Source organism: Callorhinus ursinus, unplaced genomic scaffold (assembly GCF_003265705.2).
Source record: "Callorhinus ursinus isolate GAN/ISIS: 27379988/994484 unplaced genomic scaffold, GSC_fseal_2.0 scaffold5, whole genome shotgun sequence".
Lineage (NCBI taxonomy): Eukaryota > Metazoa > Chordata > Mammalia > Carnivora > Otariidae > Callorhinus > Callorhinus ursinus.
The window spans coordinates 66,326,956-66,345,772 of NW_027397067.1; the positions used below are offsets into that span (position 1 = coordinate 66,326,956).

Sequence of the window (18,817 nt, forward strand, 5' to 3'; positions counted from 1 at the left end):
CTGATGTCACCAGCAAATCTCATGCTCCTGCTCCCCCGCTGGCCCAGGTCAAGGGCCTGTAGAAGGCAGATGACCTGAGGTCTTCTCCTTGGGAAGGGACCGCTGAAACTCCTTTACTCTTGGAACTTGCGTTTGAGACCTATTTTGCTGAGTGCCATCCCTCCCCCCCATCCTCTGTATGCCAATATCTATGATAATCTTCGTGGGCTGCATATTCAATGCGACCTCTGATGAAATCAAACATCTGGGCAATTATCTCTGGACCGGTCTCTAATTGGACTAATTGGAAGAGAATTACTAGAGAGATTTGCTGCTCCCATCTGGGTTCTCAATGCCAAACAAAAGAAGCAACCCAGTAGTAATTCAGGCGGTGGATGCCCCGGGCAGTTCAAGACCCGTTTCGCTCATTAGCCAAATCTCTATTGCCCTCTTTCCCCTCTCCCCTTCAAGATGTGCTTCCTAATGTGATTTAATTTTCATGAATCACGTCCATGTGTCTTGTTTTGGAAACTGTGAGTAACTGCTGTAAACATAGCATTGCATCTCCCTACCTTTGAGTACCCTGAGATTTATAGCGCTCGTGGTGGCTAACCAATTAACTGGGCCTTCATTTAAAAAGCACGTTGAATGAGTCCTTTGTAAACAAATCTTTAATCGAGCACCTACAATGTGTCAACCACTGTTCTGGTCACTAGGGATATAGGTGGAAGACCGATAATAGATATGCAGAACAAATAAATCAGTAAGTGGAGATGAGATGATTTGAGATAACAATATGTGCTATAAAGGTGGCACCATGATTGAGAATGGGCTAGAGGGAAAGATTATTTCATATCTAGCCCTCAGGGCATGCAAGGTGGTTGGAGGTATAGAGAATTGCTCTGTGTGCTGGGCTGGAGAATTGGGTAATATGTGGTCCCTGGTCTCAGAGCTCCTGGTCTAGTTGGACATATGGTAAAGAGGATGAAGAAGAATAATGTAGTAAGTGCTCTGATGGAACTTTGTGAAAGGGAGAGCACAGAGAGAATGGCTAACTGCCCAGGGGAGGGGCAGGCAGGTGAGGTGTGATGCCTGAGCTGTAGCTGAAAGAGAAAGTGGAAGTCAAGGCCTAAAGGTGGCTGGACGAGGGGAGGAAGGAAACTGTGTTGGGTGTTCATCTATTCAACCACTTTTACTGAGCATCTACTATGTGTCAGGCATTGCTCTAGGTGCTGGGGTTACATGGTGAGCAATAGAGAAACAGTCCCTGAACGCCTAGAATTTATCTTCTAGTGGTGGAGGTGGTGGGGTAGACAATGAATGGATAAAGAAGATACTTTCAGATGGTGACAACTGCTGTGCGGATGCTACAAGATAATGTTAAAGGGAGAGTTTGGGCGTGTTCTGAGGACTGTGTCGGGGATGGGGCTTGATAGGTTGGCCAGCATAAGCCTTTGGAGGGGGTGACCTGTGTGATGACATTGGATCATGGGGCAGTCTGGAAGAAGGTTCTAGGCAGAGGGAACTACAGTGCAGAAGTCTTGAGGCTGGAATAAGCATGACAAGTTTGAGGAACAGAAAAAAGCCCAGCATGGTCAGTGCCCGGTAAGTGGGGAGGGGTGTGTGTGCTAGAAGGACTCAGAGGTGAAGCAGCTGGGGGAGGAGGAACCCGGTTCTGAAGCTATACTGTAGGGGTCCAGGCCGGAGAGGATGGAGGCTCGACCTGGGTCGACAGCTATGGGGGTGGTGAATCATGGAAAATCCAAGATGTTTGGAGGAAGAGAGCTAGCAGGACTTCTGATACATGGTCTTTGAGGATTGAGGGATACAAGGAATCAAAGATGACTGTGGCCTGACCAGCTGTCTTACTGGGGGTGGTTCCTGAGGGAAGACCAAGAAAGGAACTGGTTTTGTGTGGGAAATGAAGGTTTTTCTTTGGATGCATTTAATATGAGATGCTAATTGGATATCCCAGGGGAGGGGAAGCGGCCCTGAGAAAGGCTTGTGGTCCGAGGGGCAAACCCTTGGCCTGGGGACCGTGTGGGAGAGAGCTGCAGTTAGGGAAGGTCGTGCCAGCTGCGGGGTGGGAAATAGTCTGGAGGAGGATGTGACCGGAGGTGGGGGGAGGGTGTCTGTCATGTTAGTCCAGGTGGGAAAGTGTGGGAGGCATGAATCCATTTGGCATCCACACCTTGGATTTGCCTCATCGTGCAAGAGACTGCTTCGTGATTCCATTTCAGGGTTGGCTACCCCAGCACAGATGGGGTGACTTGGTTAGACAACCAAACAGCCGGAGTGTAGGGAGCTCTTGGCATGGGTCCAGCTTTGTGCTAAGTGCTTCTGATACTTTATTTCATTTAATCTGCACCAAGATCTTATGAGGTAGGCATGGATCCTCCACCTATTTGTAAATATAGTTATTGTTTTTGTTGTTTTTGGTAAGCTCAAAATGACTGCGTAAGTGACCTCTAAAAACACCTCTTGTTAGCAGGCAGAGTTGCCCTGATTGACCTGGAGATGGTGTCGTTCTCATATATGAAGGCCCTTTTGCTTTTGGTCCTTAAGTAGGGGAGCTTCTGAACTCTCACCACCCCCATTTTACAGATGAAGAAGCTGGGTCTCAGGAGAGCAAAGTGGCTTCCCAAAGGGACACAGCCTGTGAGTGGAGCTGAGCTGCCTTAAGCCTCTCCCTGGTCTTTCCTTCTCCTATTAATCACTGTGCAGAGGGTTAGGAATTGGGATTTGTGGGAGGTGATGGCAGTGTCTTGGAGGTCCTTGACCAGGAAAAAAGCCCGTATGATCATCATAGACAAATCAGTGTTTCAGAAGGAAGAAAAGATGTATATACAGTGAAAACCCTCTCATTTGACACACCAGCGAAGGGCAGTTGGTCATTTATGTTTAAGCTAAAAGCAGAGAATTGTTACAATAAAACATATCTAACTTAATTTTATTTTTCATATAAAGCATTCAAATGTACATTGATTTACTGAGAACTTTTCTTTGCAAATGAGCCACTCATTCTTTTTCATTTTAAATGCCACACACCTTTACCTAGTCTTTCCAAAGCATTCAATTTAGTGTTTATACAAAGCAAAGGTCCTTCTTTTTGCAATTATAGTTTATCAGCTTCTTTACTATCTAATTAAGTTATGTAATTAGAATAGCAAGAGCAATAGATATAAACAGACTTGGGAACAAATACAAGGCACTCTTGCAAAATGCGTGATCCACCAGAAGACAGAGGACTTCCTATCTAGTCCTGCATGAGCCACCAGACTTCAGAGTGAGTCTCTAGGACATCCACCAATAGACTCCATAGAGAGCACGGATCATGGTGGCTAATCTCGCAAATGGGTTAAGTGAGATTCAGTTCAAAGAGCTGCAGCTGATAGAAATACATATACAGTGCATATCTGTGTGAATGAAATACTTTTATGGAAATGATTTTGCTTTTCTGATTCTTTTTTTCTTCCGGTTCAACCTATTTCAAAGACTGGTTCTAATATGAACTGGTCCAGTAGGATTTTAAAAACAATAACTTTGCTTTTGTTTTCAGTGCAATAAAACAAAACAAAACAAAACATCAATACTTGGATTGAATTCAGAGTTCAGCCAATTAGTGTGTCCATTTTGGTTTCTGAGTCATATTATCCTGGCCCATATTACTCACAGTGAGGAATGATTCAAAACCAGTGCTTTTTGTCTTCTAGCTCAGAATCTAAAAATGCCTCAGGCCTCTTTTGCCCTAAGACACCCTTATTCTAAGCAATCCTGAAGTGACACTTATTGGGGGCCCAAAATCATTTCCAGGAAGAGACTGGCATAAGAACCCACTGTCTCTTGATTCTGACACTGAAGACAGTCTTGCTTTCCCTTTCCCCGTGTGGTATCAGTGTTGGTTGGACACCTTTTGAACTCATTGGCAGTTGGTTACCTTAGAAACAGAAGATGTCAGTGTTTCTTGCTTAGTCACAAAAGAGCCATGGAGCATCCTCTTCAAAACCTAAGGACAATTCCTTGGGTACCTGGTATTGGAGGATGTGAGAGGACCACTCAGCCATGGCCTGTCCTTTCTCCCCAGACCTGGGCACAAACTCGGCCATTCAGAATGGAAATACAACCAGTAGAACATGTAGGGAACTGTGTGGTTTGCTTTGATTCTTCCCATGGATCCTTTCTCTAGGAGCTCCCCTCCCCCATCTTGCCTCCTTTGCTGTTTTTAAGATGTCAAAATTCCCCTTCCTGCATGAACCACATGGTACTGGATGAAAGTTGACATAGTGTGAACTCGTGTCTAATTTAATATAGATACAGATGGATCTATGTCTGTGTCTACATCTACATCGATGTCATCTATTTACATGTATGTATAAATATAGATATGTATGTATATACGGCTTAATATACACACATATATTTCCTAGCTCTGTCCACTGAGTGGGCCTAGAAGCAGTGACACCCCAGTAGCAATGAGCACACCTAGTACTCAGATCTTGGTTTCTAATACCATTTTCGCACAAAAGGATCCAGAGCTCCTTGGAGAAATGGCAGATTCTAGGGCTAGGGAAGGAACTATGCAAGAAGAACCTGGAGCATCTAGTAGTGCCAGAAATTAAAGAAGTACTCAAAAAGCAAAGTGAGGGGGTATGTCAATGGGACACAGGAACCAACTGAAAGAACTCCCCATAGAAAAAGCTGGAACAATTTGAGCAACAAAATAAATGATATAGTAGTGGGTTTGTACCCTAAGTACAAAATAAATATTCCTAACTCTATAGTGATATAAATAAATTATTACATAAATAAATAGGGAGAACAGACAAACCTCCTGAACAGAAGATCCCAAATAACTTAGGTAGATACTCCCCTGCTCAAGGAGATGGAGTGTAATTTCCTGCCCATTAAGTGTGGGCCATGCACAGTGACTTTCTTTTAATGACCCTAGTGAAGATACCTGAAAAACTACCCAAGCTAGATGGTCAGTGTCAACATCAACAGTGATAAGTCATGTTGATAGCACGTACCTTTGATATGATGTGGTGGAAATGGCACTTTCCCTCTGTAATCTTCCTCCCCAAACTCCTAATCTAATCATGAGAAAAACATCAGACGAATCCAAACTGAGGGACTGTCTACCCACCTGGGACTCCTCAAAACTGTCAAGCTCAACAAAAACAAGGCAAATCTGAGGAACTGTCAGTCTAGAGGATCCTAAAGAGACATGAAGGCTAAATGCAACGTGATAGTCTCATGGGACCCCATAAATTGTTTGGGGTTCTTCTGTTCAGGAGGTTGTCTGTTCTCCCCATTTATTTATTTATTCAATAATTTATTATATCAGTATAGACTTAGGAATATTTATTTTGTACTTTGGATAACTAATCTGATACTATACATTAGGTAATTACTACAGAAATGTGAATAAAGTATGGGCTTTACTCAATCATAATGTATCAATATCAGTTCATAAGTCATGACAAATCTTCCATACTAATGTTAGCAATGTGAGACACCAGGAATTGGGTATACGGGAACTCTGTAAGAGGGTCACAACTTTTTCTGCAAGTCTAAAATTTACAGAACATCAAGTAAAATAAAATTGAAAGTTTATTTTTGAAAAATAGCCACCCCCACCCCTGCCCCCCATCCCCGGCCACTTCTTTTCTGTCTCCTGACCCAATGTCTCCCAACATACTGGTCTACACCACCCTGGTCACGCGAGACATTGTGGTGGTACAAACAGGCAGCCTGGACAGCTCTCTCTGAATTCAATGTGGTGGATCTTGCTTGTTGGCATGAAGAGTTGAATACCATTTCTGGTTTTCTGGCGCCCTTGTTTCTTGGCTTATCTAGTTTCTGGGGGCTTATCTGAGGCATTTTTATTGGCTGTAATGTGTCTGAGAAATAGTTCGTTTGCAGCCCGGAGGAGTCTTGTGCATTGGTGTCTTGCCGCTGGAGGAGTCAGACTCTGCACTGCTGGGGCAGGAACACATTGCCCTCTGTGTGAGGATGGCCGAGTCTTCCAGGGGCTGCCACACGCAATTCTGAAGGGGCTTACGTCTTCCTGAAGGCATCCTGGGTAGCCCTCCTCTGCTTCCTTGTGCTTCTTCACCATTTATCTCCTTGAATGTGGTAAAACCTCTGTCTCATCTTCTGGACCATGATTCCCATCTCTTTTTTTCTCTAATTTTTACTTTCAAATACTCTCCTGAGGATAGATTTGCAAGGATTGATTATATGGCTCTATGGGGTGCCTAGAGAAGCAGCACTTAAAATGTTTAGAATAAGAAGCTGGTAACAAGGCATTTTGTCCCAGGAAGAGTCTCTTGAATGGCCCTTCATAGGTAAAAGAGGTTACGTAGAGTTCCAGGACCAGCCCCTATGGTAGCTCTGTGCAGATTAGCAGAAGGTGCCCTTTCTCTAGGCAGCAGCTAGCTGCCTCTCTAGCTACAATCCTGCAGGTAAAATCTGATGGGGAAATTAGGGCTGGATTTGAGGTCCCAAACATACCTTCAGCCAGGGAGCCTTGTGCAGTAGACAATATACACAACTATTCAGTGTGACCCTGAAACGTACTCTATATAGTAACCCATTGTGGGGAAGAGTGTTCAGGATAATCACTTCTTATGTGAGTACCTGGAGACAGGGTGCAAATTGTCCTGGGAGTCCTCTGGAAGAAATGAGTTAACACCTGCCCCAAGTGGAGTGCTGGACTTGGATCCCATTGGTTCATGAGATTCAATTATTACTTTTTCAAGAATTTTATGAGTTTTATTAAACATAATAGTTATTAAAAATTAAAGTATACAAACTTACAATTAAATTATATTGACACAAATGTAGTGAAAACTCCAAATTCATTACTTCCTAACTATTTGTTATGCTTTCCTTTTGTCTATGCTCTTGAAATTATTTACATCTATTGTATCTGTATGGTGGAGATACCACATACTGGTGTACTACTGCTCACCTTTTCCCGACTCCGTGTTCAGTGACATCATGTCAACAGCTTGAAATTAACCATGGTGAGAGTATTTATGCCATGGAAATCAGCAAATGCTACAGATCAGCTCCCACTCCCCCAGAAAAGGGAAAAGCAGGGGAGATGGGCTGGGACCCACCAATGTTCAGTCTGGGCCTGCATAAAGAGAACCAGTTGGGACTCCCAGAGCCCCTGAGAGGAACTAGGAGGAGGCTGGAGCTCCCACAGTTGGCCGAGTACTCCCTCTGCTCCTCAGGGGAACATCAGCTTCTGTTGTGGTTCACTTGGGCGAGCGCCCCAAGGTCTATGTTACCCACCTGTCCAGGTGACGCAGGCTGGGTGAGCAGTGTTATGGAACCCAATCAGGGACTGGCACTGAATTTCATGGGGAAACCACATGCACCCATGGGACATGCTCCTGCTGATGCCGCCCTGCAGGTGGGGTTCAGACCCCTCCCCATCTATCCAAACATCTGGGGAGGAGCTGTGGCTAGGGAGAAGGGGGGAGGCGTGGGGGACAGGGCTGCTCGGTGGCAGGGTAGTGGTGCTCTCCCCTCTCTCTTCCTTCTTTGTCTTCTCTTTCTCCCCTGGGCCCCCTCCATAGATAGGTCCTGCCCCCTGACGGCTTGGGGACCAGGGGACTTGGGGAATGGTGAGGTGGGACCTGTGCAGGGTAGAGGTATGTAGAGAGGAAAAGGAGGGAATTCCTTGCCTGCCATGGGGTGGAACACCCCCGGGACAGACCAGACTAGAGCTCTCCGGAGGCAGCCCTCACTCAAGCACACAGAAACAGGTCTCTGCTTGTGGGTGGTGAGAGAGAGGTACCTGCCGCCTTACTCTGTAAAGTTTTGAGGAAAGCACTCATGGAGCTGAGCTGGCACGGCAAAGCGCTCAGGCATTAGAGTCGGAAGAATGTGGGTTTGAATTCCAGCATTTCCCATGTGAGACCTTGACCAAATAAATGACTTTGCTTCTGGGTCTGGCTCAGCCTGTTTCCTAGCCTGTGGAATAACTTTCCTGCTCTTCTCTGTGTGAGGGATGGCCCTCAACAATCTCAAACAGTGGCTGTTGTTAATAGATCTCCTTTCATTCTGTTGGTTTGTTTCTCTGTGCTTACTGTGAGCTCAGATCCCAAGAACTGGTCGTCTTGTTTCTGTTGTTAAAAGCAAAGGCCAGCTTTGGCAACACCTAAGTGAACGTGAGTATGATCCGTCACTGAACTTGGCTCTAGAAAACCTTTTTATGTGTTGAAGCTCATAATGACAACAATGACTGTTAGATAAACCTGTGCGTGGAGGACGCAGATGTTAGCATCTCAATATGTCAGTCACCGTTTTATAGCCCCTAGAAAGACACGCCATGACCTATGCCGTGATACTGTGAGTTTGGCCTATTTGCTGTATGTCGATTACACCACCAAGTCAATTGCCAAGGCCCAGATCTGATCATGTTTCTTACTCACTTAAACATCTCCAGTGATTCCCCCGCCTCCCCCCCCCGCCCATTGCCCAGAGGACTGAGTCCATGCTTGGCAGGCAAAAACCATTGCGAATGTGATCCAAACATACTTTTCAACGGCTTCGTGGCCTGCGTCCCCAACCCTCTCCTTCCCTTCACTGCATCCATGTGCAGGAGAATGGATTTCACCACTTTCTGAACAGATCTTGCTCCCTCATGCTTCTGAGCCTCTGCTCTGCCCTTCTTACTTTGTTTCTCTGGAGAACTTTCATACATTCTTCAAAACCCAGCACACAGGCATCTCTGTGAAGCATTCCCCAATTCCTTCAAGCAGAGCTTCTTTCTGCTCGTGGGCAGAGAGCCGTGCCTATGTTAATGTGCCTGTATTAATTTACTTACAGCGTTCTGTTGAATACAGACGCCTAAGTCTACATGACTGGCCTGGGAGTGAACTCTTCAGTTTCCTCAACTGATAAATGGGAGTAATATTAACCTCATGGGGCTGTTGAGAGGATTAAACATGAAAGTGTGCTACTGAGCAGCGCCAGACAAAAATAATCACCCAGTGAATGATAACTGGAATGATTGGATCAAATTGTCCATGTTCTCTTGACAGACCCCTCTATGTCTAGTAACACATGGCTAGGAGACAAACATTTTGAACAGAGATTCTATTGGTGTGGGACCAATCCATTTGAGAGTCAGCCCACTGACCTTGATTTTGTTGGCACTATGCCCAGCCTAATTGTATCTGAGATCAGAATTAAGAATCAAGTGGGTTAAAAGTCTAGGGCAGCAAGAAGAACCGTTTATACCAGGTAGCAGGTTGGTGAGTTTTACCCCTCACATTTCACATGGGCACCTCAGTTGTTTCCTTGTTGCTATCCTTGATTGCTGTCTTTGGTGATTATGAATAAGGGTTATTACTTGCATTTCCCACATATGTTTGAATTTCACAAGTCTTATATTTCCAGGACAAGAGCCAAAACTAATCAACCCAGTCTTTGGAAAAACAGCTGATGGGGGCATAACCCACTTTAATTACCACTGAGGATTTGAAATTGAACACACAGAAAGAAAAAAAAATTTAGGATTTTATTTATTTATTTGAGAGAGAGAGAGAGAGAGTGCATGCGTGCACAAGTGGGGGGTGGGAGGGGCAGAGGGAGAAGGAGACACAGACTCCCCGCTGAGCAGGGAGCCCGACATGGGGTGAGATCCCAGGACCCCAAGATCATGACCTAAGCCCAAGACAGACGCTTCACTGGCTGAACCACCCAGGTGCCCCCACAGAAGGAAAATTGATCAACTGGTTAATTTTGTCTTCCCTGTACCTTAACCATTCAATCTTCACCCACCTCTATGTGATACATATTCTTCTGAATGTTTTATTACAAGTGTAGTTTCTTTCATCAACGGCTGGTTTCATTTGTGTTCAGAAAGCATTCAGTTCTCCATGCTAAAGGAAAGACGAAAGGCAGCTCAGGTACCTGCTAAGCCAGCATTCAGCGTGAGCTGCCCAAGTGTTTTGAGGTTGTTGCCCTTCGCCTAAACAGCTTGGCCCAGCTACAGTATTCAAGCTGCCAAGAAAATAAGCCAGGACTTTTCAGTACTTTATGTGCTGGAGTCACATTTACAAATCTGGTTTGAAATGGGCTCTTGACAAAGATGGCTCCTCCCTGGGCTCCCACTCTTCTGGCTCGGTTCAGTGCAAGAGGGCCACCAGCAGCTTCTGGAAGGCCCCAGAGGTGTCTGAGCGAACCATGTCAGAGAGAGACTTCTGATACTTCTCTTGGAACTTTGCTTTTATCCCCTGAAGGTCCACCTGTAGGAGAAATGGCAACAGCAATGAGGACAAGAACATTTGTAGCGTGTTCACTGTGAATGCAGGCAGGTACTGTTCTGAATAAATTGTACTCATTTGCTCACTTATGCTTCAAAACAACCCTTTGCAATAGGGGTTATTATTATTTTTGTTTCATGAATGGGAAACGGAGAGCAGAGTCCAGTCTGCACCTCTGCAACCTTTAGGGATATATATATATATATATATATATATATCCCAATACAAATTTATTTATGAATATCAAAACTTGAATTTCATTGATTTTTATGTATTACAAAATATTTTTCCTTTGAGTTTTTTACAGTCATTTAAAAACCAATTATTCTTAGGTGGCGAGCCTGTACAAAAACAGGTCGGTCTGCAGGCCACAATTTGCTGACCCATGGTAAAGGGTTAAGAAAATTATCAACACAGAGATTTGAATTTGAGATGAAGCTTTTTGTTTTCTCTTGTACCCTGATCAGTAAGGCTATTAGTGCCAATCAACAAAATTCAAATCAATATCAATTTGTAGGACTTATTTTGAATCTAACTCATTGATAGCTTGAAAAACCTGGGCGCTGGAGATGGGCATGAGGACTCAGAAGAAAAACAAATAAAAAGATTGTTCTGCTCCAAACACTCTTAGAACCTAGTAAGGGAGACAATACTTGCACCAGAAAAGATGGAAGTACAGAGAGAACACAGCGTGTCTCATAAAAGCAGCACAGAGCTTTCCTTAACAGGGAGTTTTGTTCTTTTTTTAATTTTTAAAAATTTAGACTCAACCGTGCATTCTAGACAGATTCACAAACCATCACTTAGGTTTCTGGTTCTTTTTCCTCCTGCCTCAACTGGAGGGATGAACTAACAGAGAAAGACGATGAGAGCAGAAGGCAGGAGAATGAGGGATTGTGTGAAGTGGATGCTGAGCAGGAGGGAGACTCAAGCATGACACTGTGTGTCCCCTGCCCACCCCCCACCCCCCGCCCCGGCTCCTCTACTGGGCTGGGGGAGCGGCAGGATGGTGGGAGTCGGGGGAGGGGTTGGGTGGGATGGGGGACACTGGGGCTCCATTCTAGTACCAAGCAGCTTTAGGGGATTAGGGGATCCAGCCAGTATGTCTCACTGGGCCTGAAGCATTCTGAAGGAATGATCCATATGTGGAAATGATCCAGGATATGTGGCCAATCCTAAGATGGGACAGAGCATCTTGGAATAATCATTCCATGGCTCACGTTGCAGTGAATGTGGAGCCCCCGTGAGCCCTCCGGAGTGATCCAATCCCCCGGGGTCTTTCAGAATCCCCGCTCTGCTCCATTGCGCCCCTCCTTTGAGCCTCAGGATCTCAGAGACTTTGTGGGGTGGGTTGGAGGGTGAGTTGCTTGGGGACAGAGAGACAGAGACCATGGAGATTTGGAGAGAGAGGGGAGGAGAAAGAGAGACTCAGGAGAGTGGCAGAGAGACTAGGGAAGGGAAGGAGGGGGGAGCAAGACAAATGGACTGGAAGCTAGAAGAAAACTGAATAGTGGAGGAGGAGGAGAAATTCCAGGACTAGAAATAAAAACGAAAGAACGATCTTGTTGCTAAGTTATATTTTAAAACGGTGTCAGATGTTAAGTATTATTTGTCAAAAGCCATGGGCCAGGGTTTGGGTTGGGATTTATCCCCCTTCAATTAACAATTTTTTGAGGGAAGATGTCTGTGGTTTTTCAAGGGCTCAGTTACACTTCATTCTGTAAGGGCTTCTCCTACCGCGGACGCAGTGCCATGTCCCCTTCATTTTGTCCCGCCTTCACTCTGTGGCCCCTTGTTCCAAAGCCTCCACCGGGAATCCTGACAGTTGCTCTCAAGCTTTGGGCTACTCATCTCTCTCTTTCTTACACTCAGGCATTTCTCAAGGTGGGGTGATAACGCTCGCTACTCCCAACATGGCAGAAGTGCGTTCTTAAGAGGGCGAGAAGAACCTTGATCCTTTTAGGTAAAAGTGCACATACACACACACGCATACGTAGAACATAACGGAATAAAGGAGGGCACGTGATGTGATGAGCACTGGGTGTGATATGCAACTGACGAATCACTGAGCTCTCCCTCGGAAACTAGTAATACTAGTTTCTATGTTGATTAATTGATTTTAAATTAAAAAAAGATTGTTGATTAATTGATTTTAAATTATGTTGATTAATTGTATTAATCAGTTGATTAATTGATTAATTGATTTTATGTTGATTAATTGATTTTAAATTTAAAAAAAGAACATAACAGAATATATGTGTATTTACAGAACACAATATATACATACAGAACATTGCAGAATATGTATATATAGAACAGAAACAGATATACAGTCTACTGTGATGTTCATGGTTTGGGGGGAGTGGTGATGAGGAAAAAACTGGGTCCCAAAGGCTTCTTAGTAGGATGAGTGATAATTATTATTATTCTTTAAATTTTATTTTATTATGTTAGTCACCATACAATACATCATTAGTTTTTGATGTAGTGACCCATGCTTCTTGTATCAAAAATTAATGATGTACGAATGATAATTAAAAAAAAAAAAGTTTGAGAAATACTGTCTTGTACTGAGGTAGCTCCTGTGACAGGCCCAGCTGGGGAGTTAGGCTGTCATTTGCTCATCGACTCCGCTGCTGGGTGACCTCGTTTGTCTCTGTTTTGTCTCCCTTAAAATGGAGCCTAGCATGGCTGCGCCACCCAGAACGGCTCCGCCAGGTCCCCTCTGCATGGGCCACCAGCTCTCCGGAGCCACAGAGAGCAAAAATAGAAGCAACTATCATTATTGTATTTTTATAAAAAGAAACAGATTGAAGCATGGCACAGTGTCTTCCACAAAGTCTGGGAAGGCAAGGGCTGTCTCTGTGTTACTTTTTCTGTAAATAGACCCTGAAGAAAGACTACTTGTGGATGACATCAGCTGTGGCCAGCAGAGAAGCGGCCGCCCGCGTCCTCAGAGTCGAGGGTGTCTTACCTCAGCCCTGGTCACGATGATGTGAATGAGTGTCTCCTCATCAGTGCCTGCACCCTTCATGGACTTGTACAGACGGTCAGCGAAATAGCCCTCCTGGTCCCGGGCGCACCTCACTGGCCGGGACGAGGGACAAGAAAAGGTGAAGCTTTTATATGTTGCATAACATGCAGACCCTCTGAAGGCACAGAGCTGACCCAGAGTGTCACCTGGTTGCCCTTGGTGCTGACTCAATGGTGAGACAGATGTTTGAAAGGGGCCGACCTCACACTCTAATGGGATCTGGAAGATTCCCCTGGCTCAGGGCTTCTGGGCTCCTCAACCAAGAACTGAGTCAAAACCCCTTCAGCAGCCCCTCTGCTGGTCCCTGAAGACCCTTCAGAGGAGGAAGAAGGCTTTCCCTGCCGAGTTCATGATTCTCACCAGCAGAAGTAACTTTTCTTATCTAAATGAAATCTCTGATGCTGGCGTTGGACTCAGAGGGGAAACACGGGTTGGCTGGCGATGCTGCTATAATAAAACTTCATAATCTTGAAGACTCACTCCCCTGGACCGTGGCCTACTTTCCCGTGCTAAACCACCTCCCCGTCCTTTGTTTTTCCTCGCTGGGTTTGCTTTGTGAGCCTCATCTCAGAATCTTTTCTAAGTGCCCCATATTCTTCTTGATTCTCCATCTGGGAGGCGGCAGATGGAATGTTTAATGCCGTCTACGGACCACCTTCCTGTGTTCCTGCTCGTTGCTCTTTTCTGTCCCCTTCCTTGCGTGCCAGCTTTGATCTAATCCACAGATTCGTGAAGAATAGTTTTGATTCACCTGACAGGCTGTAGAGTGCCGGACTACTCCTGGGGAGAAATCATTGCTCCTCTCCCCACTTCCCAGGTGGCCCGTCGTGACAAACATTTTGGGGGAATGAACCAAATACTCTTTAGGCGATGACATTTACCTAGAACACCTCACATTTTTTGATGTTAGTGATTAATAACAGGTAATCCATTGAGCATAAGTGTGAAATGTGCATCTTTAATATGTCCTGTAATGAGAACTCTTGTTGTCTAGGTAATTGCCTCTATGACTGATGCTTATGAGCACTGGAGAGGAACAGGGTTAGGGAAGCAGTGCCTAGGTTGGGGGAGGAGGGGGTCTGTTTCTTTCTTTTATAGGCCGAGTGGAATCCGCCAGAGTTTCAGTGGAAAAGAAAAGCCCAGCCTCAGGTGTCTGACCTCCTTATCCTGAAAACAATCCAAAAGTTGTTGGATTGGTGGCAGTTGTGGGGAGAACCTGTCAATTTGGGGAGTAGCATACTTGAGCCTCACTTAAGACCTTTCCCGGTGCAGGACTCATTGATGCTTGTCGATTGTCTGCCTAACGTCAGGGTGTTCCAACCCTTCATAGATGTCTTCTACCCTGACATTTCCTCTTCCTGATGTTCTGGGAAGAGAATCCTCAACGTTTCTACTGTATACCGGCGACGCCTGGTGAACAACGACTGTTGTTAGCAGCAGCAGGAATCGCTCAGGAGTGTGGATGGGGCTAGCCAAGGAAAACGTGGGGCTAGAGCCGTGCCATGTAGAAGGCAGGGTAGCCAGCCATTGCGAGGAGAAGACAGTCCCTTGGGGGAGCTTGTAGAAGTGTGGCTTCTGGGCCCCACTCTTGGAGATTCTAATAGGCAACCTGGAATGGGGCCCAGGAAACTGTATTTTCCCACACCTCCCCATAGAAGATTCTGAAGCAGGCGGTCCGTGGGGCCCGCTGGAGGAATGCTGCCCCAGAGGCTGCAAGAGGTGGGAGTCATCGGGTCTCAAATTTAGCCATAAACTGGCATCTTTATGAGTCAGGTATGAGGAGGGTGGGGAGTGTCTAGAAAAGAGAACTGTGAAGTCATGTTCTACAATTTGTGTGCTTTGTACCTGAGGTCGTCTCTAACCACTTCTAAGTTTGCTACCACTGGAGTGCACCGAAGTCCTGCATTTCATGGTCCCCATCTCCAGGAATGTGGCCTTTCCTTCCCCTGTGCCCTCTTCACACTGGTTGTTTTTGTTTTTATCTTTACTGTTACCTAATCTGTTGGTTTGTGAGTATCTACCATGGACTTTGAGCTTCTTAAGAGCAGGAACTGGACCTATTTACCTCTGATCGCCACACCTAACACGACCTCCAGCCTGGGTTAGGTGCTAACTAAATGTTAAAGAATGGAATGGCTTTGTTATTATTAATAATTTGGATAGTGGCTTATTGCCATTAATAATTAATATTAATGAAGATTAATATAATCTCCTGACAGAACTCTGGTTCAAGCACAGAGAGGATTTGGAGCCTCTGAGTCAGGCCGTGAGTGGACCTCTCCATCCACTTAAGAGACTCATCTTTGAAGCCCTAAGGACAGTCATCCATGTGGGTCCAGTGTGGGTCAGAAGTGACACTAGTGATGTTTAGGCCTCTCTACATCAGAGGTCCTGCTAATTTGAATGCAAAATGAGGATGGATTAAAAAAAATCAATTGCTGACATTGTTCAAAAAAATTTTTTTAAAAGCCCCACAAAAAAACAAAACAAGAAGTTTGGCAGATAGAGCACATTTTTTAACTTCCAGGGCTGCTTTTTCAGTTCTTCCTCTGCTGGGGATCTGTCTTTCCATTTCTTGTGCTATTTGGGATGGTGCCCTCGACTCCTCGCCACAGGAGCATGGACAATGGACAATACCTTCATTCCAGGCCTTGTAGAAAGGAAAAAGGAGCCTGCCAGACATAGCGCCATGCCCATCATTCTGCTATTTCCTGCCTATGGGCAATACCTGGAGAGAAGGTTGTGGTGTTTGCTTGGCACAGGAAAGATCTGATCTCCCTCCCCACTCTTGCTAAAGAGACCTCATTCATTCTAAATGTTGAAGGGAACCAAATGGAAAAGAACACCCTCGAGCCATCAGGCATGTGCAAAAACTTGTTCACGGATTGGAAACCTAGCTGAACCACATCGTGCTCCCTGAGACTAGACAACGGTCCCAGGCTGTTCACAGATGCTCTTGAGGACCCACCATCTGAATGCGACTGTCATGGATGCCAAGGTGGCCCCCAGATGCCCTCTTCAGGACCAAGGCACTCATTCCAACTGTTGCCTCCTGGCTGCTCACAGCTGAGTCCCTCCCCAGGAATGCCCCCCCGCCCCAGGAGCTGCCTTCCCCAGGGTTGCACATACTCCCAGGGTACAGCCAGTGTCCACTTGTTGCTTGCTGTGGGGTGCAAAGACCTGGCCCCCTGGCCTCCCGGCTCCAGGGCTCCGTGGGGGACCAGCAAGTCTCCCACTGCAGCTGCATCACGCTCACTCTCTCCCTTACCCAACGCTGCTTCCAGGTGCCGTTCCCAAACTACTCCCTAAAACCTTCCCACACGCCAGCCTCTGACTCCAAGCGTGGTTGCAGGGAGCCCGACCTAAGGCAGGGACTCTCCACGGTCTACTTTACCGAGAGTTAAGTAGGCCTTCTGCAGATCTCCTGACGTTTCTGCTTCAATGGCCTCTTCAATGTCTTTGTCGATGAGCTGGAGAGAGAAACCGAAGGCCAGCCGTTATTCCAGGCTTTGCTTTTGGCTTTGGTACTCTTGGGGTCATTTCTCTACAAAAAGTACGGAATTCTTGCAGATTTGGTCATGTGGCTTTAAGGAGCCTCTCCTGCCCCATGCCTTACATGGCTGGGGGTGATGGCCCCCCCCTTTGACTGGGGGCTCTCATGGCTGATGACTTTTGACCTCTACGGGGTCGGATTCGACGCCAGTGAGAACCACTCCCTTGGCCTGGTATGCTCATCTGTAAAATTGGGAGTGGGAGACCAATGAATCTATACTGTAACAACAATTCTTTACATCTATATAATAGTTTGGGTGAAATAAGAAGTAGAGACTGTGAAGTTCATGCCAAGGATTTGGTCTAATGTTTCTGATAGACTGGGGCTGCATGGGCTGGGAGCCAGGGGCTGACCACGTCCAAATGTCACTTTCCTTCACTCGAGGGTGATTCCATATGATCCTGTGTTCACCACCGGCTCACATACCACTCTGCACGGCATTCCGCGTTAGGTTTCCTTCCAAATATTTACAGCAGTTGAAGTTCAGAGGAGATGGTGACTGTGTTTCATGCAAGGACCACCTGGGCCAAACTCAGGGCAGGCATATAAAGAGCGAAGAGGGCTCTTTGTCGGGTTTGGGGAAATGCAGTTAAGCATTAAGAATACTGAAACTTCTTTCTTAGAAATTGTTTTTTGAGGGTATGACACAATTGTGGTTCCATAAATAACTGGGGCCTTTGGGGACACACCAGTGGAGTGCATATGTTTTTTCCCGAAAACATAAGTGGACAAAATATTCCTTGCAATGCCAGCACAATAGTGTGGGCGAGGGGAGGAGGGTCGAGATTTAATGAGGCCTTGGTGCTTGATCTCCTTGTCATGGTTTGACGTCTAGAGGTCCGCTGTGGGTAAATGGACCCAGACGATGGGGATTGGCTGGGGGGCTTTCAGTCCTGTCCCTATTCCCAGCCTCTCTTGGGTTTGCCGTGGGAGCTGGTATTTCAAAAGGGAGGACTGGCCTCACTTTCCCACGAACGGGGTTCTTGTTCTGTAGACTGAGATTGCATTTCAGGAGGACATCTTGTTCACACAGGTCTGCGTTTACTAAAAAAATAATCCTCACGTTACACTGCTTTCTGTTTCCACTGTTAATGCTGGGCCAGAACAGTGCGTTAGATTTTCTGTTGAATCTCAGTCGTACAACAGATCAAGGCAGGAAAGCAGCTGTTCCGGGGACGTGGGAGAGGGCTTCGGTACCCCAACCCTAAGCTGTATTGCCGGGTTTCTGCTTTCTCCCAGTCTTCTCGTCACACAACTCCAGGGGGCACTGCTCACATTGCCCCCTCTTCTCTACCTCTCTCCTGCCCACATCCCCCTCCTGGGAGCTACCAAGGCACCTTCAGGAACACAGACGGAAAACAATGGACTGGCCCAAGCTATTGTGAATCTCCTCTGCAACTGGCAGGCTTTTCACTGCAGTTACCGGAACACTTAATTCTTAGGAGGCTCTTGAGACAGATCAGGTTTTCCGATCTTAGTACAAAACCCATTGCCGGGGTGGATTCCAGATAAGCCTCCAAGGCCTCTATAGAGTTACCAGGTAGTGCTGCCTGTAGGGAGATTACTAGAAGAATAGGGAAGACATTTCTTTCTTTTAAAACCGATTCACCCAAAGAGACAGGATTCCCACAGCAGAACCCTGTGCCCTCTGACTTTGGCCTCAGTGGTTAGAGGGCTAAAGGCTCTGGAACAAGCTTAGGAAGACATAAAGGTGAGGGGAGAGGTGGTGACAGGTGTGGTGGGGACACAATGTGCCTAGGCTGTGGGAAGTGTGCTTATGATTTGTACTGAGCCCTGTGTAGGGAACTCACTTCAGCTTTTTTTTTTTTTAAAGGATTTTATTTATTTATAAATAAATAGAGAGAGAGAGAGAGAGCCCAAGCAGGGGAGGAGGGGCAGAGGTAGAGGGAGAAGCAGACTCCTGCTCAGCAGGGAGCCCGATGATGTGGGATTTGATCCCAGGAC

At 46.0% G+C, this 18,817-nt stretch overlaps 1 protein-coding gene across 2 annotated transcripts in view; it reads right to left on the reverse strand.

Annotated features, from left to right (window-relative positions):
- Positions 1-9,503: 9,503 nt before the first annotated feature.
- ANXA13 (annexin A13) overlaps positions 9,504-18,817 on the reverse strand; it is a 56,868-nt gene continuing 47,554 nt past the window's right edge. For both annotated transcript variants that reach the window (XM_025871517.2, XM_073893179.1), the window contains 3 exons: positions 16,694-16,769; positions 13,240-13,352; positions 9,504-10,247 (listed from right to left, as the gene is read on the reverse strand). In XM_025871517.2, coding sequence (XP_025727302.2) covers positions 10,128-10,247; positions 13,240-13,352; positions 16,694-16,769 — 309 coding nt within the window. In that variant the 3' untranslated portion in view covers positions 9,504-10,127. The remainder of the gene's footprint in view (positions 10,248-13,239; positions 13,353-16,693; positions 16,770-18,817) is intronic.